General features: G+C 35.8%; 3 protein-coding genes across 3 annotated transcripts; 1 reads left to right on the top strand and 2 right to left on the bottom strand.

Annotated features, from left to right (window-relative positions):
* Positions 1 to 8,386: 8,386 nt before the first annotated feature.
* RB195_012744 (uncharacterized protein) lies at positions 8,387 to 14,591 on the bottom strand (the record flags this gene model as incomplete). Its single annotated transcript, XM_064202255.1, has 2 exons — positions 8,387 to 8,545; positions 14,481 to 14,591. The coding sequence occupies 2 exons, from the start codon at positions 14,589 to 14,591 to the stop codon at positions 8,387 to 8,389; spliced, it is 270 nt and encodes an 89-aa protein (XP_064058136.1).
* On the top strand, positions 8,394 to 15,742 carry RB195_012743 (uncharacterized protein; the record flags this gene model as incomplete). Its single annotated transcript, XM_064202254.1, has 2 exons — positions 8,394 to 8,526; positions 15,612 to 15,742. 2 exons carry the CDS (start codon positions 8,394 to 8,396, stop codon positions 15,740 to 15,742), a joined length of 264 nt encoding a protein of 87 aa, XP_064058135.1.
* Positions 15,743 to 21,749: 6,007 nt separating this feature from the next.
* RB195_012742 (uncharacterized protein) lies at positions 21,750 to 26,668 on the bottom strand (the record flags this gene model as incomplete). The annotated part of the gene is made up of 4 exons (XM_013452130.2): positions 21,750 to 21,827; positions 22,187 to 22,285; positions 26,350 to 26,472; positions 26,609 to 26,668. 4 exons carry the CDS (start codon positions 26,666 to 26,668, stop codon positions 21,750 to 21,752), a joined length of 360 nt encoding a protein of 119 aa, XP_013307584.1.
* Positions 26,669 to 27,387: the final 719 nt, after the last annotated feature.

Below are 27,387 nucleotides of genomic sequence, written 5' to 3'. Positions count from 1 at the left end.
AATCCGGACTGCAATTATGAACGGAAAGAAAGTAAAGAAAAAGAAAGAAGAAAAAGTAGCGAATGAACGTAAGAAGAGAGAATCTGCATTGTTGATTTCACGAGGTGACAAGTAAATGCTCCGCCATAAGCGTTAGTGATCGTGTAGTGATAAGGTCGATGCATTGGAACTGATAAAAGGGAAAAGATTAGCGCACATAGGGGATAGTAAGCGTTTAAGAGAGCAGAATAAGAAGGAAACGAATCTGGCGATGTGAACAGAATCATCCACAGTAAAATTTATAATAACCATATGGAATGGTAGAAGTATGTAACCATTTTTATGGTGGAATATCACTGTTGTTTATTAAGACAAATGGATGAATCCAACAATATTTCATGTCGATGGCGACAATGATAATGACTGACGCTCATGAATGAATGCATAAAGAATGTAAATATTACAATTATCTCAATCCCTATGAGCCATGAGTTTCGATCAATTCGATCAAATTGTAATTGTAATTGGGAAGTATATTTTCTTCACAAAAATTATTGCCAATTCAAAACGGAATTTCATCCAGAATTTGGTACAAGTACAAGGCCAAATTCTTATAATTCTTATTCTCTCTCTAGAAAGAAACAGTATGTGAAGAAAAGCGGTTGGATGAGAAAAAGGAAAAATGGCAGAGAAATCGAAGATCTATATTTTCTTCACAAAAATTACGATCATTCCAGAACAATTATTTGGAAGTACAAGTTCAAGTTTTTATAGTCTCAGAAAGAACATCATGTATGTATTTTATGTGAAGAAAACCGATTGAGTGAAAAAAAAGTAAATCGAAATGTTTAATCGATCGATCGATTAAACACAAACAGTATCTAAGAAAATCAAAAATAAGCATAAAATAAAAAGAGAGAGAGAGGATTAGTTAGTCATTATAAATGAAGTCATTATGAATATTATAAATAAATAAATAATAATAAGGAAAGAATTTGACTACACTGCGCTACAGTTATATGTTAGCCGATTTTTTTTAAAACTAAGATCTACTAAGGCGTCTTTGCTCTCGAATTTTCCAAAAGATAAACTACCGTATCTTTACCAAATAAAAGAGTAATCTGTTAAATAAAAAAATGGAGGTCACGGAAATTGACCATAAGAAAAAGCTATTATACGTTTGACTTCCATGTTATCATCAGCTGATCATTTTGCTGTGTTGATGCGCGTTTTATAAACAAAGAACCGCAAAAATCTAGTAAATAATATCCTCTCCGTTATGATTTTTTTCGCTGGTGTTTATAACTATTCTCTACCGTTTTTAATAAACTCTACAATGCTCCATCAATTGTTTTCATGTGTTTTTTTTTCTCTTTTGAAGGATACTCTTCCAATTTTCCAAAATTTTCGGTTTTTTCAACTTTTTAGCGTATATTTTTAAGACCGAATGAAAATCATTAATCAGTCTGTTAGTCAGCCTCATAAATTATTAAACCCAGTCTTTTCCAAGCAATAAATCGTGCCTAAAAACCGCTAAACACCTTCGAGCACCGAAGTACAATACTTTAAACCTTTCGATGTCCAATAAACCACTTTGAGGACTATTTAGATTTAAGTGTTGCAAGACAAGATTATCTAAGTCACTGGATAAAAAATAAATTAAAATTTCATATTATGATTCGAAGGGTAAAGTGACTGGCGTCGATCAGTCCGCTTGGGATGCGCCCCCACGTTCACTTCAATCCCGAATCATTTGAGGTTTGCGTAACCAGACTATACAGCAGCTTACGGGGACTAGCCGTTGTATCACGTCAGTGTTCTTATCCTCCCAAACATGTCTGGTACCAATTTATCAACTCCAGAAGGTTGAAAGGTTTGGTTGGCACGAGGGCGGCTACGAACCATCGACCACAGTGTCAGTCGTGGTCGTGCAGTCACAGCGGAACATATTACCAACAGCGTTGCACCGCCCCGAATATCAATTACTTTACTATAATTATTATAATTCCTTATTATATTATGTTACGCACATAATTAATATTCAAAGTACTATGAGACAGGTCTTTTCATCCCTCCGGGGTCAATAAATTGGTACAAGACCTGTCTGGGTGGATAAAAACACTGATTTTATACATCGGCTAGCCCTCACAAGTCATTTTATGAGCCAACAAGCGTTCCAAACCTTTAACGATTACGAATTGCAGTAAAACGCGTGGGTGCATCCCAAAGGGATTGATTGATGCCAGTGACATCATCGATTTTTTGTATATACAACTATACAAAAGTCCATTCATAGTACTTCTTGCCTTGTAACATTTAAGCGCATCTAAGGGGATTAAAACTCGATAAGAAACGTTGCTGACACATAACATATATCGAGGAGACGGTGAACGCGGAAGACTATCTTCTCACGAGAAGGAGATTATCAAACTTCTTAAGTGTAGAGTGTAGATCCTTTGCAAAACTGCAACAAAGAACAACTGTAGTCGTCCAGAGATTTTCATTGATAAAAGGTCCTATGTGGAATTAAAAGGAAATAACTCACAAAAACAACCTAAAAAAACGTTGAGACTGTTGGTGCTTCACTTATTTAAATAATGAAGTAATATAATAAATGATTAAACAAATAAATTTATATAATATAACTTATCAATGGTATTTGAATTAATAATAAATAAATAAATGATAAATAAAAAATAAAATAATAAATAATAATAAATATAAAATAATAATAAATAATAATAATAAACTAATACAACTTATTAGTATTAATTAAATAATAAATTTAAATAATAAAAAATAAGTAATAACTAATAGTGGCAGCAGATAATAATGTAATAATAATTATTAATAAAAATAATTAATAATAACAATAATTAACAATAATAACAGATAATAATAATTAATAATTACCATTCTCACAAATTCACTTTGCGAAAATAGAATTTCTCTACTACACAAAAATACAACTCAAATTCAATTCAATTCAGTTCAATAAATTCAACACAAAAATATTTTTGTTTTCCTGGATCCTCAAACTAACCCATGCCCAGTCTCAGCGTCTATTAAAATTTCGGTTGCGTCCTTTGAAAAGCGACACTACACAATGGTTGGTTTATAATTTAAGTAACAGTTATTTCTATAACCTAGCAACTTTCTCAGGCTACAATTTTTGTAACCAAGAGATTCTCAGGAAAAATGAAGAAATTTTGTGCTGCATTTTTCAGGAAGCCGAGTACTTTTAGTGATTCTATTCTAACTTTTGTTATCGTCACCGAAGGAAATTGTTTGTAGCCGCAGGCTAGCGCAAATTCATCCATGTTTCGTACGTGAAGCCATGCCAGAATTGTTGAATCAATGAATAAATCGATATTCGAGATTTGAACAACCTATCCGGTACATGAATTTCCGAACAAACAGTCACCAAGAGTCCGGATCCCTCACGACAGTGACATTCCTTAGTAATTCTTGAGTCCAGCGACGAATAGCTACTTGTAGAGAGAAATTATGATATCGTTTTTCCAAATATCATTTATTTTAACATCAGAAAAAGAAACATATGGAAAAACACAAAAAAAAGAAACATATGGAAAAACAAAAGAAATAGTCGTACCACTTGTTTAGATATTTTCCACAAATGTTTTGCGAGCAGACATGGATTTTTTTTCGCTGAATTCCTAACAAAGCGCTATCTTGATTCTTCTCTTAAACGCAATTTCCTTCTGAGGATGAAAGGGCAAAGAAAAAAGCGAAAAGGATATGAAGCATAGATATGAAGATTTTTTTTTGAAAAGCTGGAATTTGTCTGCGCCTATAACATCGTGTAATTTCAAATAAATTCAATTTTTGTTTAATATTCAAAAATTCAAATCCATATTCACTTTCATATTGATTATTAAAAAAAAATTAATTATTAAATCATTCATTATTAAAAATTGGGCTGAGCTGCATCATTGTCGTTATAGTGGACATTTTACGAAAAAATCAATCAGCACTCGTTTTCATTTATTTATTTGTTTATTTATTGTTCACATGGCAACCGCTGTGTTTACGAATGGAGTAAACGAAAAACAAATAACACCAGCAAAGGAGTAGTAATGGGTACATGTATACTCTACCGAATACAAATGAAAAAATCTCTAACTACTTTTTTTTTGCTTAAGGAACACGCCTCTTAAATACTGATTAGTGGGAGTGGCTTAGTTATTTTCACACGATGACAAAAAGATGATGATTCAAAAAGAATGTAATTGAAAAGTGTCCCAATCACTGGTTCTTGCATTGTATCCATAATTAATTCTTAGAATTCTAGACTCTCCTAATCAGCAATTCCTGTTTTCTTCCCATAGTTAATTCTTATTGAATTCAATCATATTCCTCTTTTGTTTGAGGAAAAGAAGAAACTATTTATCTGATAATTCAGTTCGTTTTCATTCAAATCATTCATTTTATTCAATTTAGTTCAGTCAAATACGTATCTTTCTGAGCACGTAGTAGTAATAATTTATTTATTTATTTATTTTTCCTTTATTCTTCTGACGCAGTTGCTCTATGGTTTCTTTTCCTTACGTAACGTGACTTGCAAGGCAAACATTTTTCACACAAACGTTCTCAACAAAATCATCACGATTATACAAATCGCAAGGTTTTACGAAAAAAAAATCGTGAAAAATTGTTAGGACAAAAAAACAACTCCAGAAAGCGAAAAGAGAATTAATTTTAACTGATTTGAAAATCTAGCATTCTACAAAAAAATCGTTAAAATTGTTAGAAAAAGGAAAAAGGACTGCAGGAGACTAAGAGAGATCAAAAAAATTAGATTAAGTCAAATTAAAGATAAAATAAAAATTTAAAAAATAAAATTTCCTCCCGATTGCCTGATTTTTTTTGTGGCCATCGCAAATGCACGATTTACTGATGTCAATGCGGAAGATTTAGAGCATGTTCCAAATTTCATTAACTTCCTTTATTATTTTTTAATTAGGGACGGACGACCACATATCTATAAGTAGGAGCTTAAGGTGGGAAATAAACCATGAATGAGCATAACCGCTGAATTTTAGGTTGTCAAAATTGTAAGTGCTGATTTTTGTACGGTATGTTTGCGTAATTTTTTGAAAGTTTTTCATCTATGAAAAGATTTAAACACAAAGCAAGGGGCGGTTTCATTTTCAGCCTTTAAAACTGTTCTATTTTTTCATCCAATTCACGGATAATGATGGAAGGCATGCAGTCTTTGTTTCTGCTAAGAGATGTAGCAAAATTTTTCTTTCTAGTTGTGGTCAACTATAGTACTATAAATAATACTAATAAATAATAGTATAATATAATATAATAATATAGTACTATAATATAAATAGATACACATAAACCCAATTCAGGACAGTATAGATTTAGTTCCTTTGTACTATATCCTAGGATTTATTGCGACCTGGAAATTGTTTGCTTGACATCTTACATCTCTAGTAATGTTCAGTTACTGCCGAAATTTTGCTCGCTTGAGAACAAAACATGTTTGGAAACAAAAAAGCAGAAAGAGCTCCACTTTTAGGTGAAAATTATGGAGAATTGAAATTGGTGGGAAATTGAAAAATTCAAATACAGGATAAGGCCAAGTTCCATTTATTTCTTACTGCTTATTTTTTAGGCTACTGTCATACATTTGTTTATATGGATATTTATTCTTATATTTATTTATTTGTATTCGATCACAAGACCAAAACGAAAGCAAGTAAATTCTTTTTTTTTTCAAACTTTATTAACGATTCCCTGATAACATATTTGTTTCTGACATTTTTTCCTACTGTGGACGAAAATTTTACAACCATTCCACTTTTTTTATGTTTTAGAGATAGCATCATCCGATTGGTGACCATCACGATCGCGAGGGGATCCTTGTGGTATCTAGGAGAATTGAAACATGATTCATTTCTTCATGTTTCATGGAATAGTCAACAATAGCCCTGGGAAAGTTCGTTTATATTTAAGTGCATTCCTACAAACAGTATTTCAGGGATTTCCACAATTGTTAAACAAACTCTCTCTCTCTCTCTCGTACAAAAAGAGAATTTTTATGCGAAAAGACAAATTTGTTGCTTAGACACACGTAACTCATTCATTATTTATTCATTATTATTATTATTCATTCATTATTATTCCTTTTAACTCATTCATTACCTTATTTTGAAATGTGGACAGTAGGATTAGCTGGAACTAAAATAAGACTTATTTGAATTTCTTAAAAAATACTTGAACCGAACCAAAACTGACATTTTGACTTTTTTCTTTCTTTCTTTTGACTTTTTCTTGACACGAACTAGAGTAAAAATTTAAAAATAAAAATGTGAATAAGAGATATTTGATATTCTCCAAAGACGTATTCCGATGTCTTGTCGCAGCTCGAGTCAAGGAAGGCTAGCGCTGGAGAGTCACAACACTTAAGGAACACTTATCCAGAAAACTCAGCTCGTTACATCGCCGACACGTGATGCCAAAAGAGTCAAGAGAAGGTCTTCAGAATCTTACGAGATCATTTTTTTCATATCATGGCCCTAAGACAGAGGGGCCTTTTTTAATCGTAACCTTAAATATCGTGTAAGGAAAGAAATTAAGATTCATTAATGTTTTGTTGTAGTGTGCCTGCGAAGTTTTTAGATGGAACTCTTTATTACCTGACGTTTTGGCTTAAGATTCATTAAATTTGCTCAGAAAGAAATATGGCAAAATTCCGCTGGTAGATGTGTTGATTCCGGAAAAATGTGGTTCTAAGCAGTTTCACTTGGAAACTCATGAGTTGTAGCAAAAAGAAAGGAAGAGAGGAAGAAAAATTGCAAATTTTCACACTTTTCCCGAAATTTGGTGATTGTTCTCGATCGAACTCTTCTTCTCACGCAACGAACTTGTTCTGATCAATAATAGTGAGACGTGGAATTTGAAATGAAAAAAGTTCATATGACAAAAAAAAAGAATAGAACTATAACAGAACCGATTAAACCGCTTGAAATATTTATAGACTTGAAAAATAGACAGAAAGAAGGAAGAAAAAAAAACAAATCGAAGTAACATGGAATGTTGGTTGACTCTGCTTCTGGAATGAAAAAATAAAATTGTCCTTTGGCTTTCCAGGATGCAATTTCATTTAAACATGCTAGTTCTCGAAGCAGTGACGAATTAATGGGACAATCCATAACGTGGAAGTTTTAAAAATAAAGAGCGAAATCAGAAACAAGAAATAAAGAGGGAAGAAAAGAAATCGAGGTGTGAAGATGGTTGGGAGAGCAAGGAAAGGAGAACTTACTTCGCCCTTACTGCTATCTTAGCTCACACCTTAGTACAACATAGGTGGGATCCAATTTTGAGGTCAATGAGGGCTCTTTCGAGATAACTTCAGATGTAGAATACGAATATAAGACTAACATATTGTAATATTTAAATCAGGTCATTGTTTTAAAATAATAAATATTAATTAATAAATTATATATATATATATATTAATAAAAAGAATGCTCAGGTTAGTAACGTGTAGCAATTTCAGTTGATTTCGGGTTTTTTCCCTTCGGGAACTAACCATATCGATTTAATTTCTATGTTGTATGGATGTTACATCCGTTCGCAGCGTGTGAAATAACCCTATGAGTAATCTTGGACGACAAGAACGAAAAAAAAAATCGAAAAAATCCGGCTGGTCCCTTCCTCTAGGTATCGTAGTGTACCGAAATCAATGTTGCCAACATTTTATTGCAATTACAGTTTGTAGAAAAAAAAATCTTAGAGAATAAAAGCAATGACGAATTAATGGGACAATCCATAACGTGGAAGTCTTCAAAATAAAGCGAGATCACAAACAGGAAATAAAGAGGGAAGAATTTAGATGAACGAAACAGAACAGAACATAATTAAATAATGTGCCATAGAATCCCTATATCCAGATTATCATTGTTATTATTATTATTATTATTATTAAAAATTATTTACAGCCTATTCTAGCGCGATAGAGCTATGAGAAAGCGAGTAAACAATCACGAAGAGGTCTTGAAAATAATGGTGGCGTATGATGGCGGATGAATCATAGCGCAGATGGCAACGCACGACAGCGTTACGAAAAATAACAGCAGAATCGAAACAAAGTCGAAGGCGGCATCGAAATGTACGAGGCGAGAGTAATAAAGGAGAGCGTGGCTTGGCACGGTTCCAACGGGGCAAAAACGCAACGCAACGAGGCATTGAATGAATGAATGAATGAATAAATGAATGAATGAATGGCACCACGACGAACCGTAGTAGTCGTGAAAAGGACACGACGATCGGCCGAATGCACCCCCACCCTACCCCGTCCCCCTCTCCTCCCCTCCCCTCTCGATAGATACGCGGCCAGGCCGTAAACAACACGTTGAGCGACCAGTAAATCCTAGCATATGGCGGACAGTCGGGCGGCCGGCACGGCGGCCAGCGATTCAAATGTGGGAGGACGAGAAGAACGAGGCGGCGACGGCGGCTGCGACGACGACCACGACCACGATGAGGACGACGAGACTCGCATAGATCGCAGTTTGTATAAACAGCTACGCTGAACAGCGACGATACATTAATGGCAAGCCCCCCACAGCCTGACAATCAATAATGGAAACAGATGGAAAGCAAAGGTGAGACTCAGACTCGTGGCGGAGATTTTGTGTCTGCGTATATGGGTTGTTGCTTCGACAAAAAGAAATAAAATTCACAACAGAATTTTCGGCGTTGTTTCCCTGATTCAAGGAATTTGTTACATTCATTAAGCACGTGCTATGAACGTGTTTCTCTAATCACAAACTCGTTACTGTAAATTCCTGCTAAACAAGATACACTATAATATATATGTACTAATATACTAATAATATATAATAATAAATTCCTACAATCATAGCGCTCAGCACAGCGATTACTTCATAACTGGCAAAAGTGGTCGACTCCGTCAAGCCGAAATCAAGCACTTCAACTCTCGTTAGGCAAGCGGAACTCAGCGGAACAATTCAAGTGTTTATGAGCATGAGTCCGAGCGTAATTGTTTGACTACGACGGAATAATCGGTCAAGAATTGTCCAGGCCAGTATTTCCCTGGATTTTCTTGAGTTACAAAAAATAAAGTAAATAAAGTAATAATAATAATAATAGTAATAAATTCACAGCAGAATTTTGACGTTGTTCCCCTGATTCAGAGAGTTTGTTACTGAAAATTAATGGTGGGAAACTGAAAAATTCAAATACAGTGTAAGCTTCTTGAGTTAATCAGTTCAAAATATGTGATTTGCATAAAACTGACCAGGATTTTTTCTAACTTATAAAACTTTACAAGATTTCCACTAATTCTTTCATAGAATACGATCGAAATACATTTCGAATCAAGAAAACTATTGCATCATTCTGATGAAACGAGCACACGCATCGAATGTGCGTCAGGGGAAAAAAAGTGCGTCCGAGCAAAAATTTTACGAAGGGCCCCTCTGGATGCGCCCGTAGTATAATTGAGCCAGCGTTAATTTATCGCTCTATATGACCCAATAAGAGAAAAACCTAGCAATTATGCTGGTAATTAGGTCCGCTGATAGCTGAACACATCGAAGGTTTGAGAAGAGATTCATAGAAGTAGAGAAAAATATTTGAAATATTTAATTTACATATTTTCAATTTATATATTGTTATATTTAAAAATATTTGTGGAAAAAGGACTTTGTGTATGAGGAAATTATCACTATAAAGTACATCTATACTAATTATCTATAAATATATTATTATTATATTATTATATTATTACATTATTACATTAATATATTATTTATTATTATTACATAAATATATTATTAATATATAATTATCTCACCTTAAAAAAGTTATCTCATTTAATACGCAGCAATTTCCAATGCTACATTCTTTGTAATTATTAAATACACGTATAGAAGTGGCGTAAACACATGGATTGAGTGATGGAACTGCACTTGCTGGATTCGGATTATTTAATAGGGAACATAGAAATAATTGTTGAAAAGAGAAATATTAAAATTTTTTAAAAGGCCCTACTTACTCCAGAACTCAGGACCATCTCATCCACTTCCCCCTCAGTAAACAATGCAGCTAAGTCTTAGTCGGAAGTAAAAACAAAAATTCTCAAAAAATTCAAAATTAAAAATTCAATTGCCCAAAATCCACAAAAGTGCAGAGAGTGAGCTGCATGGTTCAAAGTTCCACACAACAAGATCAGTATCCTGGCCTCCCGGTTAAGTGCTGGAAATTTTATTTTCCAAGCTGCACTGCCGATCTTTGGTCTAAATCCGGGATGCCCGAAAATCCCAAGGTAGTCGTATTGTATTCGTATCAAAACGACGTGAAGCCTCGTGTGCATAGCTGCGCTCCATTCGGCGGAGTGGAATCAGTGGTTCCTTGATCGAGGTGGGACCATTGTTGGATCGGCAGGGGAATTAGCAAAGGTCCAACCGAGTCCCATATTCAAAGCGCTATTTTGAGCGCACTCGTCCACGGGAGCGTATTAAGCTTCAGGCCGTTTTAAACCGACTACAATATTATATAAATTTATGTAATAATTAGTGTAATTTTGTAATATTATGGTGTGAAAACTGCGGAAATTGTAGACTAAAAAGAGGCACAAATGGAACTCCAAGCTCAAAATCCAAACGTGCGGTTGAATCAAATATTTCTTGTTATTTGATTTGAAATTTTTAGATAATATCGATTTTCGGTTGTATTTGAGGTGTCGTGATGGAAGCTTAATAAAATTTAAAATAGAAGTGAAGATTTAGAAAAAATATTAAGTGAAAATTACTTGCCTAAGCTACCGTTGATGAAATGAAATGTTTGCTTTGTTTTGCACTCATCAGGTTGGCATACTGTATAAATTAAACAGACGCTCTTACGGTCATTACGTTCCGTTTTTTTATTACGCACGTTCATTGCGTTCTTACGTCATTACGTAGGTGCCCCATTATCCAACTGTTCTCTTATGATTTGGGAAAGGCATAAGAGCCACAAAGAAATCCTGTTAGCTAGTGCACTCTAAGTTATTATTATAATAATAATTATAATAATAATAATTATTATTATTATTATTACTTTATTAGTGTAACATTCTATAAATTCTATGGCGTCATTCTTAGGTAAATGAAATTGAATCTCTTTAAATAATAGAGAATATTCACCGAAAAATTCTTTCGCCTGTTGCTGTGTCCAAATTTATCTACAGTATCCTATCGGGTTTTTGATTTTGTGCTGCCTGCAGAGATAGAAAATAGAGATAACATTCCTTAAAAGAAAACAAGTTCGGAAAAATAACAGATACACATCTTTTTCTACACCAGACTCCATTTCTTATAAGAACTAGCTCTCAGTGAAAAATACTATTTTTTAAAATGCCTCTACGGGACCAAAAAGATTGTTCGAAATTAACCAAGTTCGTTTTTTGAAGTAATTTTTGTTAGCAACCCATGATTGGAAGGAATTATTCGGAGCATTTCGATGCGTTGCCAAGAGAACTGAGTAGGGCACATGAAATATTGAAGAACATAGTCCTTTTTTTTAATAAAACAAATTCTCAGTGACAAATAATATTGTTTAAATGCATGTACGAAAAAAGGTTTTTGTTTAAAACTAACCTAATTTTGCTGCTTAGTAATTTTTTTAAAGCACAACGATTAAAACAAATCATTCAGAGCATATTCGTATTCGTTGCCTCCACAATTGTGTTTAAAAAATACTTACATCAATTTCTAAAAACCTGCGTAAGTCCGGAAAAAATTGCTGGGAATTTTTAAGGGTTTTTAAATGAAATATTGGAAAAAAATAAGAGACAAGAATAAAAATAAAATAAAAAGAGAATTTTTTTTCTAGTAGAGTAGCAGAGCGCGCTTCCATCACACATGTTCCATAGACGTTTAAGTTGAGGTCGGATAAAAGTGATGTTTGTCTTTTTGCGAAAATGAAGGATGCGGAGCGATGATTTATGAAAGTAGTTACTTTTTCTTGAGAATGATATCATAAACCTAAAATAGACGTTGATACTCAGTCTTGGAATCAATGAAAATGAAGCCCACCCTCTAAGGAGCTTTTCATCTTTTTTTTGCTGCGAATCACCGTTAAGTATAACGTTTTTGATGAAGTATTCCCAGAAATTTCTTCCGTTATCAACAGTAATTTTAGTGAGAAGAAATCGGGGAGAAAAAAGAATGAAAAGGTGCTCTTACAGCATATCAATATGCATTATAAGGTCTAGCATCAAAAATTTGTATTAGATAGAATATTTCCTAGCAATAATGTGCTGAATATGATTGATCATTCTCACTTTTAGAAATATATACGATAGAAAATCACATTTAGAAATATGCTACGATGAAAACAAAGTGAATACCTGGAAGCTATCCAGAAATCTAATCTACGAATAAAAAAGAGCCCAAAGTTCTGCGATAATAGTTAGCGAAGTTAAATTTGATCTGATTTGATTGTTTGTATATTCCACATTTTATTATAAGTTATTTAATCCTATTATAAATTCTATTTTGCATTTCTATCTATACAATAGAAATAAAAACATCGATAAAAGCAATTCTTAGTGGAAGAGGTTTCACAGAGACCGTGGATTACGCTGAGAGTGCAGACAGTTGTGAGAAGCAGCCGGTGCACCTGGGTATTCTCTATTTTTCGACATAAACGGCAGACTATCACGAAATCGACGTGGTGCTGGAACTTTAGGGAAAGCATAGATTTCGGGCAATAGCTTGCGGTACCAACAGTTGTTTCGCTCATTTTTCTTTGATCATCGTAAAAAAAAACGGCGTGGGAACCGTTTTAATTCGTAGGTTCGTTAGAACGCACTTTTATGTACACGTTTCGGTCCTCTCAGGAGCCTACCCATTGATTTCACTTGAATAAGCTGGTGAGGAGTCATCATTGATCCTCGACCGCTCGCTCGTAGACGCGGCACGTGCACAAGAGTAATGGTGGAACTGATTTCGTAGAAAAGAAGGTCGTATTCTATGCTTTTTTTACCGTAATTAAAGGAGAATGAGCGGAGCAACGCTTGTTTCCTTAATTTACAATTTGAATTCTACGTTTTTCCAGGGGTTTCCGTACCGCGTCCGTTTTGGTAATGCGCTACCTTGGCTTGAATGGCACTAAGACGAAATTGAACCACCGATCGATCATGCTGCAGCTACAGCGGAACTTTCTAACGACTGCAGTTCAACGACCCTAACTTATATATTATGATACATTTAATATATACATAATATATGTATAGTATATAGTAGAAAGTAATAGCCTGGTTTCATGTTGGTAGCGTTCTTACATTTTTCCTTCAGAATTCTTTTTAAGTCAATTAGAAACAAAAGAAAACCAGAATCATGAGCTTGACGTGCAAAAAAAAACAATTTTTTCTCACTTAGTTTTTAGTTTTTTTACTAAGTAAGTAAAAAAAGTAATACACAAGAAAAATCACAAAAGGAATATAAAGACATGTATATTAAGTCTTTTTAAGGTAAATAGATAGATAAAGGATTTTTAGATTAAATATTTACTCTTTCATTTTCTACAATCTTTCACCACCTTTCTGCTTTACTTTCACCTTCCAAAATTCAGTTGTCTGTGAAGGAAAATGTTCCTGCAATACTATTAAAAAAATCGTAGTGCCTATTGGATGATCGGCTGCTGGTAATTATTGATTAATTCTCAGATTTTTACGCAACACTATGAACGTCTCTCACGTCGACATGTAAGAAAAATTAGACTAAAGAAAAAGATCGAAGCTGTGGAGGTCAGCACCGGTACAATCCATTGTTTTGAGATATTTTGAGGACAGCATCTGTTCGACCTTAAAATACCTCAAAACCGTGGGCAACACCTGACAAATTAGTTCGATCCCCGAATTTCTCAGCGAAAAAAAAACACAGATAACAGCAAATAAGCTTTTATCATAGGTCATACTTACTGTACTTTAAGTAGGTCACATATTAATGAATAGGCCGTGCTTACTGCACTTTTCTTAGCACTAAAAATAACGGGTGAGCACTTCGCCACAGGCTCGATCGAGGGAAGTGTTGGATTGGGGGAGAGGGAGTGGGGGGGGGGAAATATAATTGTTTTCAAGCTAAATTTTTAGGATCCACGAAGTTCATCGATTCGGGATATTCACCATTCTTCGCGTGATGAGTTGTTGAGAAACACAGTGTCAGATGATAGTTCTACATGGTTATTCCTTTGTTTTTTTTTGAGTCTTGGCACGAAAATTGAGGATTTTTTCTTTCAGGCACGCTTCGTAGCTGCGAACAAGCATCCAAAAATTCTACAAAGCACCACCACGACACCACGTACATACATACCCTCTAGAGAATAAAAATATAATATAATATATAGAAAATGTAAAGAGAAAACAGAAACAAAGTTAACGTTAAAGTTAAGTAAGAAGAAAATATAAAAAGAAAGCAGAAATATAATATATAGGAATAGAGAATGTGCTAGAATACCTGGAATATGTGTCGAGATCCATACTGTAATGATGGTGATGGAGGACTTTGGAGTGGAAATAACGCGAGGGAAGGGACGTATGAGCTGTCCAGTGATTTTGTGGATAACATGACTGATCATTTACACGTAAGCAAGGACCGTGATGCGACGTTTATGCGACGGTTCTAAACGAGTTCCAACGAGTCCTTTCTGAATGCTCTTTTTAGCTGCCACGATCTTTTTGAATGCTCTTTCTAGCTGCCACGATCCGATCGTTGCCGAAACCGAAATTGTAGCCGGCAGAACTTCGGGGGCGTTTTGGATAAACGCTAAGGGTCCAAAAATGTATAGAGGAGTTAAAAGGATAAAGTTCCTGGCGTTAATCAATCCGCTTGGGATGCGCCCCCACGTTCACTTTAACTCAGAATCGTTTGAGATTTACGAACGTGTAACTGGCCTATACAATGACTTGCCGGCGGCTAACCGATGCGGCAAGTCAGTGTTTCTGTCCTCCCAGACAAGTCTCGGGTACCAATTTATCGACCCCGGAGGGATGAAAGGCTTGGTGAGCACTAGGGCGGATTCGTACCTCTGATTGATCGTGCAGGAAGCGGAACCTCTAACCGCTACACTACACCCGCCCCCAAAAATGAAAAGAAAAGAAGAATGCATAGCCGTGACCAACGAGCTGGCTCTCTATCACAAAACCTTTGCGGGTTTTTATCTACGGGGTCATATGCGGGTCACATTCTAGTCCTTAGTATTAAGAGAGCGATTTTATCACCCGGTGGTCCGCTAACATCACGCAGGCAACGCGGCTACCTAGGTCACATAATCAGTGCAGTAAAAACGGTCCATGCATTTGGATTATTCATGAAAATATTCGTCTCTCAGCAATTCTAATTGGTGGTCCTCATGAAAGAGACATTGTACGGCTGTTCGGGTTTCAATTCAGCTCCGAGCATCCGCAAAAGTAAGTCCAATCGCAGGTCTCCGAAGTGAAAACGCAAACAATTTTGAAGGAAATACTGACAACGTTTTGGACTCTTTTGGTTTTGATTTTGGATGCAGGTAGGATCTTAGGGAATGATGGCATGTTCTGGATGAGAGGCATTTGAGAGGATATATCACCAAAGGATCTGACTTTTCAGGCTTTGACGATGGCGACGACACCGAAACGTTAGCCGTAAGAAAGTTTTCGTTAACAATCTTGGCTGTTGCTAAATTGGACTATCGACAAGTTGCAATCCTTTCTAACGGATCACTTCAACTCTCAGCGTGAAATGCTAAGAGGATAAAATCCCCGTCGTATCATCATCCACTTGGGACCCGCCAGCGTCCCGTTTTACTGTAATTCATACATGCTGTTAAGGTTTTGGAACGCATGTTCGGCTATAGAATGACTTGCGGGGGCCAGCCGATGATCAAGTCAGTGTTTCTGTCCTCCCAGACACGTCCGATGCCGATTTCTGGACCGCAGAGGGATGAAAGACTAGGTTGGCACTAGGGCGGTTTCGACCATCGACCGTGCGTTCACAGCAGATCCCTCACCGGCACCGCTCTACCAGCTTCCCGCTTTTATTCAACTCAATCGTATTTGTTACTGTTTAATACAGTGATGCGATCACAACATTAACCTGGATTTTATCAAAATGAAATATCAGAGCTCGTGAGTTTATTTGTGAATGGAAGCGATTCATGACACGCTGCAAATAATTATTCTTCTTTTTTCACTTCTATTGAACTAAATCCACTAATACTAAAATAACTAAACTAGTTAATTAAGGAAAACTTTGAAAAAATTCGTGACTTTACGGGCATTTATTTTTAAAACTATTATTTATTATTAAACTATTATTTACTATACTAACTAAACTATTTAACTAAGAACACTTCGACAAAATTCATGACTTTATTTTAAAAAAGAAGTTGTGCATCGGATACCATTTGATACCATTTTTGAAGTGCTTAGCAAAAGTATCATAAATGAGATTGGCATCGAATCTTGAACCTTTAACCTTTTTCCACAAACCGTATTCTTTTCACGTTGCTGCTTTGTATTTGTTTATCCTACAGTTACGATTTTATATTTCAAATATTTCAAAAATATGATTTTTTTTTTCAACGTGAAGGAGGAGATCATATCCTTTGCTACGGGGAAGTGAATTTTGTAAGAGGGAATTTTAAGAAATTCTATCCGAACGATGGAAAAGTATTGTAGAGAATAACAAATACAGTACATGGGAGATGAAAAAAGGTGTTTTTCCCTAGTTTTGAATAATAAAGGTAGTATAGAATCCCGCATTATTTTCTGGATGCTCCAATATTCATAGCTCATCCTCGCATTTGTTTTAAAAAATATCACTTTTTTATTTCTTTGAGAGTTCTTAGCTTAGGATTGGCAGGATTAACGAAAAGGTTAACCGCTTTACAATCTACATCTGCATGTTAGGCTAATCCGATTAGCAAAGGATTCACATTTCGTTGCTTTTAATTAAAAATGAGTATTTTGAGGTGAAAACGAAGCTGACGATGCATTCTTTGAGGGGAAAAAAATAATAGAAGCACTGCAATAGAGGAACGGAGTCACTGACAACGGAATGAACTTCCGGAATGATAAGGAAGATAAAATCATGATGCCAAGCAGCTCTATGAACAACTTTTGTAGCTGACAATGATTTGTTTAATCAGTAAAGAAAAATGTTGGAAGCAACAAAGTTCGACGATCACAGCTGCTTGCGCATCCGACGATAAACAGTGGATCTGTCTGGATAGCAATCACTTCAATGAGAAAGCAACTGCGTTGTTTTTGAAAACTTGTGATTAGATGGAGGAAGATAGGTAGATTAGAGCCGTTAAACCAGGAACAAGTGGAATTCTCTTGTATTTTCTCCGAAAAAAAAAAGATCCAAAAAATCATTTAACATTTCTCTGAAGTGAACGACGAATAAAAATGTACATCCTTCAACAAATAAAAAACAAATATGACAAATATGAGAAACAAATATGTCCCGTTCCGTGCTGGAAACTTTGTCGACAACGCTAGTCATCGAGAAGAAGTTGATCTTTCATTATAGATAACAACCGGTCATGGTCGAAACACCTTCGGTAACCTTGGACTTTTCGGGAAAAGTTTTCTCTATGTGTGTCTCTTTTTTTTGTCTTTGTTCTGTTCCCAAAAGATAGATACGGAAACGAGTACGTATTCGCTCGTTCATCATCGCAGCAACGCAATGGAACTACAAAAATAGTTTCCAGGATGCATATCCAAATTTTTCTAAAGACTGTCAGATCCAAATATGTACATATATGTCTGGAATAGATATGGAACAAAAGAAAGTGATGAAAAGCGTGCACTTTAAAGTAAAAAAGGCAAAAATACGCACTGCTACGAAAAAAAATCTGTTGTTCTACTTTGATAGAGGGCCTAAAGGCGCCTAAACAGAAGTTTGGCTTTTAGTTTTTATACTATGTTTTTAAACTACTTTTTGAACTACTAAGTTTTAAACTTTTCCAAAATTTGCCCAAAGACAACCACATCCAAATATGTACATATATGTCTAAGGTATTATTTACTTTTATGACGACTTTTATGGTGAATTTTATGACTTTTATAGTCACCATATATTTGATCAGAATATTTTATTAGCATCGTTTAACTGCGCATCATTGCCATTTTAACTCTTCAAACAAAAAATAAGATTTGCCGAACTAAAACACCAAATATGAAAAAAAAAGTATAGGACTATTGTTGTGAATAAAAGGCTAAAAGAATAAAAGAGAATAAATTTTCAAAAAAAAAAATAGGACTAGGAGAGAGAAGAATAAAAGAGTAGTAGAATCCAAATAAGCATCCTCAAATCATAAAAATTCCATTAGACGGAAAGAATGTTTTATACATCCTTAACGTACAGTTGTACGGTTAAAATGTTTGAAATCTCGCTACAGGTCAAAAGAAAACTGATAAAGAAAAGAAAACTGGATAAAAACTTCTTTTTTGTTGAAATAAATTAAAAGCGCAGTTTAAGTTCTCACATTTCTAGCAATAACAATATTTTAAGCCTAGGGAAGATTACGAGCTCTTGTTATCGAAATAGGATCCTTGCAGGCAAATGCATATATCCGAATGTTATAGGATATTTGCACCATAGATCTATTTACACATAGATATGTTCCGTAATGGACATTTTGATTGTGGAATCTTTTTGTAAAAAATAAGACTTACTTTTTTTTTCTCTAGAGGTTAAGAGTGCCACATCTACGTATTTGTTGATATCGGTGATGTACAATTTTGTAATGAATCTAAACAAATAAATAAATAATAAAAATAATAATTAATAAATATTTCAACGCTACAAATTGACTTCTATGTATAAGTAAAGAAAAATCAGACGATTTAAGACCATTAGGTATAGTTTAAAAATAATCAAATTTCAATTTGATTTAAGCATATTACGACAATTTCAATAGTATAATTATTAATTTGAATTTGTCGTACCTCTTCCTCTTTTCTAATAGGATTCTTTATCACTCCTAAATTAACTTTTCGGATTTTTTTTCGTGGTGGAGATGATAAATTTCATTTACAAATCAAATTTTGGTCAAAATTAGCTTTTCAACAGTTATGTAGAGTCAGTTAGAAAGAAGTGGATTTTTAAATTTGCGGTAGAAAAGCGATTCAAGCGCTGTTCGACACACAGAGCCCCTCTCGATCCTTTCTTAGGGATAATTATTACAGTGGGTTGGTGTATAGCAGGATTTTTCCGTATTCGAAAATTTCCAATGCTTTTATGATTTAGGTGCACTGTGAATCTTTTTAAAGGGCATAATTCTTGGTCTCCTGATCGAATTTCTCAAGAAACTGTGTTGTCGTAAACTCAAATCCAAGGTTTCGAGAGTTTACGTAAGTTCATTCGGTGATTTATGCGAAAAGCTACCAGCCAAACAATCGTGTTTTTCTCACGGCGCTGAGCCTTGATTTTCAACCTGTTACAGGGCTAAATACTCATCGCTGGTGACAGCACGAGCACAGACGTTTCCCCGCGGTTAATTACGCTCAAGATCCCATTAAAAATTGAAGTTAATGGTAGCTAAATAAAATCAAAAGGGAAAAAACGTGGATTTTCGATTCATTATTTTTATTTACTTATTTTTTCTATTCATAGCGCAATTTTTCAAAAGAAATGTCTCTTTGAAGCGCAAAATGTTGGTTTCTCATTTAAGAGCTTAATAACCCTACTTAGGCCTAGGCTTTGACGAAGGCGAAGAGGCCGAAACATTAGCCGTAATAAAGTTAGTTAACAATTTTGGCTCTTGCTTCAATTTTACGATTGATAAGAGCTTAATCATGGAGAGAAAAAGGGGTATTTTCTTTTAAATTATTTAAAATCATTTATGTATTATTTTAATTTTATTTACTATGAATTATCCTATTATTTTATTTTTGTTATTTAAATTTTTCGTGTTTTAAATTTTCTTAAATAAATTGTTATTATAATTAAATTATTCTTAAATTTATTTTAAATTCCATAAGAGCTTAATCATGGGGAGAAAAGGGTGTATTTTATTTTAAATTATTTTATGTTATATCTTAAATTATTTTAAGTTATATATCATTTTATTTTTATTTTTCAAAAGTTTTTTCGTATTTTAAATTTTTAAATTAAACTATTATTATAATTAAATTATCATTATTATTAATTTATTATTTAACTCTCGATTTTAAATTCGATAAGAGCTTAATCATGAGGAGAAAAAGGTGTATTTAATTTTAAATTATTTTATATTATATTTTAAATTATTTTAAACTATACATTATTTTATTTTTATTTTTTAAATTTTTTCCGTGTTTTAAATTCCCATGAAAAAATTTCAGTACTTCTTTTATGACGTGTCCTCGATTTTCCTCACCGATACGTGAGGAATTCGAAAAGAAAGGAAAAAAAATTAAATCTAGTGCCTGAAACGTATCGATTCTCATCGTTGGAGCTCGTTATTTATTTACTTCTACTGCTTTCGCTATAAGACGCCAGTAGCCTTGTTCTCCCTGCAAAAATTTCAACCGTAAAAACCACCCGATCCATGTTATTGCAACAAGTATTGCTACGATGGTGCGATAACGACACCTCAGCGGGAAGGAAACCAGTCGAAGTCACCTGTGTTCATTGTCCACGTGTCACAGTATGAAAACAGCACTTTCTTCCGAGAAAAAAGAGAAAGAAAGAAAGAAAACTTCATCCTTTTATCCTAGTTTTATTCGTAGTTTTACCTGAACATTGTATTTTTTTTCGTCGAGATCTTCCTCCACCCGTAGTAGGATTCGGGGGTGTGGTGTACCGGTTAGAGGTTCCGCTTCCTGCACGATCGATCGGAGGTTCGAATCCGCCCTAGTGCTCACCAAGCGTTTCATCCCTCCGGGGTCGATAAATCGGTACCAGACTTGTCTGGGAGGATAAAAAAAACACTGACTCGGCACATCAGCTGGCCCCGTAAGCCATTGTATAGGCTAGATACACGTTCGTAAACCTCACACGATTCTGAATTGAAGTGAACGTGGGGGCGCACCCCAAGCGGATTAACGCCAGAAACTTTATCCTTTTATCCTTTATTCCTAATTTTATTCGTAATTTAACTGAACATTGTATTTTTTCCCGTCGAGATCTTCCTCGACCACCCCAAGTAGGATTCGTAAGAACTTTCCCTACAATTAAAGAATTTATTCACCTTCATAAAATTCTCAGTGATTCTGACCAGTCATTGAATTCTGAAGTGCATAAAACGTAGTGAAAACTTCTTTTTTAGTAGGTTAAGAGGACGACTCTATTATTCGAGCAGTTCCTACGGATTTGATTTATATACCAGCAGTATTCATTAGCAAAGTTTATCAGGACGAAAAAGGATCTTGTATGGGATGAGATCGCTGGAAATGAACGAATTCAAGCGCAGTTATAGAGTTATACAATTTAAGGCGACAAGCTGCAACCGTCACATGTTACCGTATACACTTGGAATGGCGTTTAGTGCGTGGTGAGTCCGCCTCTTTTAGTACTGAAAAGAAATAAAAAAAACAAAAACCACTTCTGGTGGAACTCTCATAACTGAGTTCGAGAAATTTCATTTATGGAGCTTATTTCAACCAGCATGTTGATGACGAATGTTTGTTGAGTGAAAAAAAAAAAAGAATTTCCTTCGGGGCTAGCAACTTTATACGCAATGCATACGTTGCAAATAAACTGATAGCAAGGCACGAACATATCAAAGGTATTGTGGATTCATTGAGTCCGTCTACATTAAACTGTGGCGGCAGCAACAGTAGTTCCGTTGAATCCGACGTGAATTGGATTCAGATCGAAATATGTGATGATCACCTGAAACTCGATGCTCTTCAAACTCTACCGATGTATATCGTTCAACGATAAACAATAAATCAAATTATAATGCAAAATAGAGATAAATGAACAGTTCAATTTTTGATGCGGCTTGGAATAATAGCAGCTGTTCCACAAGTTTTACGAGAAGATAGGAACCAGTGGATGCATAAGCTTGACCATGATGACTATGCTGCCTTGTGAACCCTTCGAGACTGTTCAGATCCATCCCTATTCAAAATCTTGCCAACCATACAAAAGTTCTTAACTGTGATCTTTAATATTAACTTTTTCCTCAGCTTTTCCGGAAGCATTATAAAATACCCTTGATCGTACTTACAAAACAAACGGATTCAGACCTTATCCTTTGGCAATTTCAGCTCCTCCTGACATAGTTGCGTGATTTTTTCTGTGTGGCGAATGTTATCTTCTGCAGACAAGGAGCCAATCGATTCCACCTGAAAAAAAGTGACTTGATTTGAAAGTAAAATGTGCCCTTAGAATCCATAAGCTAAGGAAATGTAAGAACTAAGGAAAGACGGCTACTTAACATCCTACAAGATGTACTTAACCCTTATGTACTTCAAGAATACCTCAAAACTCGTTAAGGTAATCTTTAACAAAAAAGAAAACATATCAGTACAAGGTTCCACTCATTCTCAGTTAAAGGCATCACCCCATGAATCTGCCGTGGTATAGATTTCCGATGGCTAAATACTATACGGGGTCGTAGATTGCAGAGACGAGCGGGATAACACTCGTTTCTTCCTAATTCCCGTATAATAACGACCCGGAAGATGCGGCGCGTGCATAAGGGTGGCGCGCACCAATAGAACTTCGAGCGTTCCGGGACGCTGTTTTCCACGACGAGTTCTATTGGAGCGCGCCACTCTTGTGCACGCGTCGCACCTTCTGAGGCGTTTTTTTATAGCAATTAGGAATAAATGAGTGTTATCCCACCCGTTTTTGCAATCTACAACCCATATAATCCTTAGCCTTCGCAAATCCATACCACCCCAGATTCCTGGGATGATGCCTTTAAACCATCCCTGTATGACCTCACGATCAATGTATAAGTAAATGGGAAGGATATGGGTCACTTCCAAAATCCACGTTCACGATTATCAGAGAGAACTTGGATTGATTAAAGGCATCACCCCACGAATCTGAGGTGGTGCCGATTTCAGGTGGAGTATTCGTATACAGGATGGGAGACTACGGAGAGGGGGGTGATTCCGTCCATTTCTTCCTAATCGCCGTAAAAAACGGCCCGGAAGATACGGCTTCATTCGTTTTGGCGCACCATTTCGTACAAGAGGTTCGATTGGAGCGCGCCAGCCTTGTGCGGCGCCGCATCTTCCGGGCCGTTTTTTACGGCAATTGGCAAGAAATGGACGGAATCACCTCCCTCTCCGTAGTCTCCCATCCCGTATACGAATACTCCACCTGAAATCTGCACCACCTCAGATTCGTGGGGTGATGCCTTTAAGCTCGGTCTCCGCGCTATATCCAATGTTCAGTTAAAACCTTGTTCCTTTGCCACGGTTTGACACGACTGGTGGATCTTTTATTATCCACAATGCTCGCATGTTTTCACTATTGAACGAGGTTGCGCACTAAACCTGCATTCTCTATTAAGATCGTCCTGGATCTGTTCCTACAAGACAAGTAGGTGATCTTGATGGAACAAAGTCGAAATGTGATTACTGCTGTTAGATTGATCGATTTCTCAGTACTTCCATGTAAAAAGTCGTCTATAATCTGCCTTTCCTGTCTCAAAATGTTTGAGTGCAAAATTTCGTCGAAACCGGTCCATCTGCTGAGATAACTATAAGGGACATACGGGCTATACGTACCATAAAGAACATAAAATATTTCTCCAGAAGGTAATCCGTTACAAATATCGTCGATTTCGCGTACGGTTTCATATGAGTACATAAGGTAGATGCGACTTCGTCTCTTTCCAATCGCTTCCGTACGTTGTACGTTCTTTCTACACTTTGATGATCGATGAGTTTTTGACGCACACCAGTGATTAGAGCCGCTAAGTATGACCTTGATGAATTTCCCGATAAAAGTTTCAAAACTGTACTAGCAGCTACAGTAGTGCACAGTAGTGTATGAGACACTGGATGTCACCATTAGTCACCTTATTCTGTTGATTTTTCAGAAAATGTGGCAAAATGAAACAATATCTTGTCCAGAAATATATTTTTCATTTCGCCTGCACAAGGATTCATCACTAGAAAGTCGATACGTTACACTAGATATCATTTAACAGGGACCCTACTTCGCCGATATGACAAAAAAAAAACGTAGCACAGTGTAACAGTATCCTTTCCAAGGATACACTTTTTCTTTTGCCTGTGTTAACACCACACATTACTGGGAAGTCGATACGTGTGAAAAACAGCGTAGTGAAGGATTTCGAATTTGTGCATTTCTTGTCTTCATTCGGTTTTTTTTTTAACGAATGTGGCAGACGAGAGAAAAGATACGCACATGTCTCGCTCAAAACTACGGAACAGGAAATAATGTGCTACTTATCTCAAGCCTAACAGATGCGATGACCAGAACATATAAGACTGACCACAATCCCAAGACCGCATCTTTTTTGAGACGACCCCATCTCAAAACAACATACTGAGATCCCCCATTCTTCCAACACTATCAAATTTGATCACATCAGTGGACAAAACTTCACTCGTTCCAATGAATCTTGCATCAAAAATAAACTAAAAATATTCGAATGCTGTCGTTATTTAAACCACTTAAAAACTACTACTATTCAAGAAAATCTAGATAATTCATAGCTATCCCTTTTCTATTTGTATCTTCGAAACTTCCACACTCAGTTCTCGCAAAATTGAAAGTACTAACGCATAGAGTCCAACGAATTAGAAACATTCAATCTTATCAATTTGTGATTCGATTTGTAGCATGTAACTGTAAACAAAATATATTCTTTTACAGCTACAGAAGAATCCCTTCTGTATGTTCGAAAACATATTTTGATGAAGGAAAAGAAACTTAGTTCAAATTGCCACACCTTTAATGGCACTTATTCGCAGTAAAAGAATATTGGAAAAAATTATGGAGACAGAATGATTCAACGATGAATACGGGAAGCAACGTGGACAACCCTTACCTGGAAATAAACAAAATAAATCATAGCTCTCAACAGCATACAGCGCTGAAGATCCATACTTCTGAGATTATTCCTTTAACTCCAATGTTAAACGTAAATTTTGGAATAACAAGAGAATTACCTCCAAGAAGGAATCTGAAGCCCGAAAACTCAGTTATTGGACATATGCGAGAAAAAGGTGCTACATCTAGAGGTCATTTAGATCATTTACAGCTTTAACCTCTTTACAATACGAGGAGTTGAATAGATGCTGTACTCTGTTCTGTGAAAATCCGGAGCAGTTGTGGGAATAAAACCAGGGATCGCAACCTCTAATACAGGCTTACACGGTACTGAAGCTCCTACCTCCTTCAGTTTGGAGACATGGTGGGACACTGAAATCACTAGAAGCGGAAACGACCCCCTCCAATACGAGGCAATTTGCAAGAGTTAATGTAATGAAAAATAACAGAAGAAAAGGCATTTACATTGCAAAGAAGATGAAAAGGAAAGACTCGTAGGCCTACTTTGACCAAACTGTGGCTGAGCCAATGAAAAGTGGAGCAACCGGACAGCATTATAGCCGGACACCGTCAGAATGAATAGAGAATACCTTCAGTATAAACGAAAACTGACAGAAAATGAGATATAATTGTAACATGGTAAGGGAAAATGGCATGCATGGTTGGACGGACTAAACATGTTTACAGAATAGAACTTGGAGCGCCAATTTGCGTATACCATGGGCAAAGCGGCTGCGCTCGAACCGGCGCGATGGAGCGTAGCGGTTAGGATCCAGTGGGGACCCTTACTAGCACCATCCATAGCTGGAATTCGCGATGGTCCCACCTCGATTCCAACCGCCATCTTGCGGCGCTTGTGCAACTGCACCGTGTTTAATGTCGTTTTGACCCGGTTACGTCAATTCAGGATCAAGTGCCACACGATAAAGCAAAGCCGAGAAAAATCCGCTGAGCAATGTATATTATGCTCAGAAATGAAAAAAAATTAGTAAAATAAGGTTAAGAGTAAGTTAAGAGTAGTAGTAAGGTTCAAGAAAGTTCGGTCATTCGCACATCTCTTATACCTCGTCTTATGATACTGGCGTTCAGGAGTATGTATCAGCAACATCCAGTAACCAGCTATTTTTTGCAATCAATCCTTCTAGGTTAATACGCTTTCCGAACGCAGATCTTAGCATCCACAAACTTGCACATAAACAGCTCAAACTACCCAAGACACGAAGTTTTTCTGCACAATTAAGACTATGTCGATTTAGATGGGGCCCTACATTCAGAGGCACTACAAATGACTAATAATAAATAAGTAATAAATAATAACATAATAAGTACAGCTTATTTACATTAATATCTGAAGAAAGGTTCTAATACTTACTTTAATAACCGCAACGGGATTTCGAACTGCTCCATGAGTGATCCTTTGGCCAGCAAGAATTTCTACAGCAATCCTACTTTTTGGTTTATTCATAGATTCGGCCAAAATCTCTGTGAGACGCAGCTGAAAAGAAGAAGAAGACGTATTGTTTCCTTGGATTAGAAAAGACTGAGGAAATCAGCTTCAACAGCAAAAAAATATCAAAACTATGGCTTACACAATAATGAAGAAAAGAAATTTCTCCACAAACAAGGCTAACCTCGAAATTTGCCGGCACATCCTTGTCCGGTAGGTTTGTTGCTACTCGTACCATCGGCATTCTTTAAAAGAAAAATGGATAAAATCTTTGAAATACACGGAATCAAAGACGAAATTGTAGATAAAATCCTTGAAATACATGCAATCAAACACGAAATTGTAGGAACGAAGAAGAAACTGTATCTCGTAGGCGACGTCCTTGCATGTATGTAACAAAACGGCACGGATGCACGTTTTCTCGAATCAGAGCGCTGTTTCTTTTCAATTTGATGCACTAGTATTCGATTGTTAAACTGTTAGAACCGGCCTTGATAACGGCTCCGCTACCCTTGAACTAATGCTAACGTGCCGGGAAATTCAAACAGGTAATGAAGACGTACTATTTCTGGAAAACTATGGAATTCGCGCCCAGCGAAGTTCGCACCGGAACTCGTGAACGTTCGGCGTCGAATATTTCGTTTTGTGTAGGGGCCTCCACATACTTCGTGGAAATTTACCACGTGCTAAAATAATATTTTCCAATTTTAATTTCTACGTCATTTCTGCTTTGTAGTAGTTGTCAGGTTAGTTTTCACTTTCGTCACTTCTTTCGTTTATTTGTTGTTTTGTTATTTTTTCACACTAGTTGGTCTCTTAGGTGCTATCTGTGTACGTTTGCGTACGCACTCGTATTTTGTGTTTTTTCCTCAAATTTATTAGATTGGCTACTTATTTTCTTGCACACGGTTACAATTTCTTAGTTTCTTAATCACGCACTGATTGAGTGTCTATCACAGTGTT

The sequence above is a fragment of the Necator americanus genome, chromosome V, assembly GCF_031761385.1.
Source record: "Necator americanus strain Aroian chromosome V, whole genome shotgun sequence".
Classification (NCBI taxonomy): domain Eukaryota; kingdom Metazoa; phylum Nematoda; class Chromadorea; order Rhabditida; family Ancylostomatidae; genus Necator; species Necator americanus.
The sequence above is the reverse complement of the archived record's forward strand: the minus strand, read 5'-3'. Positions and strand labels throughout refer to the sequence as shown.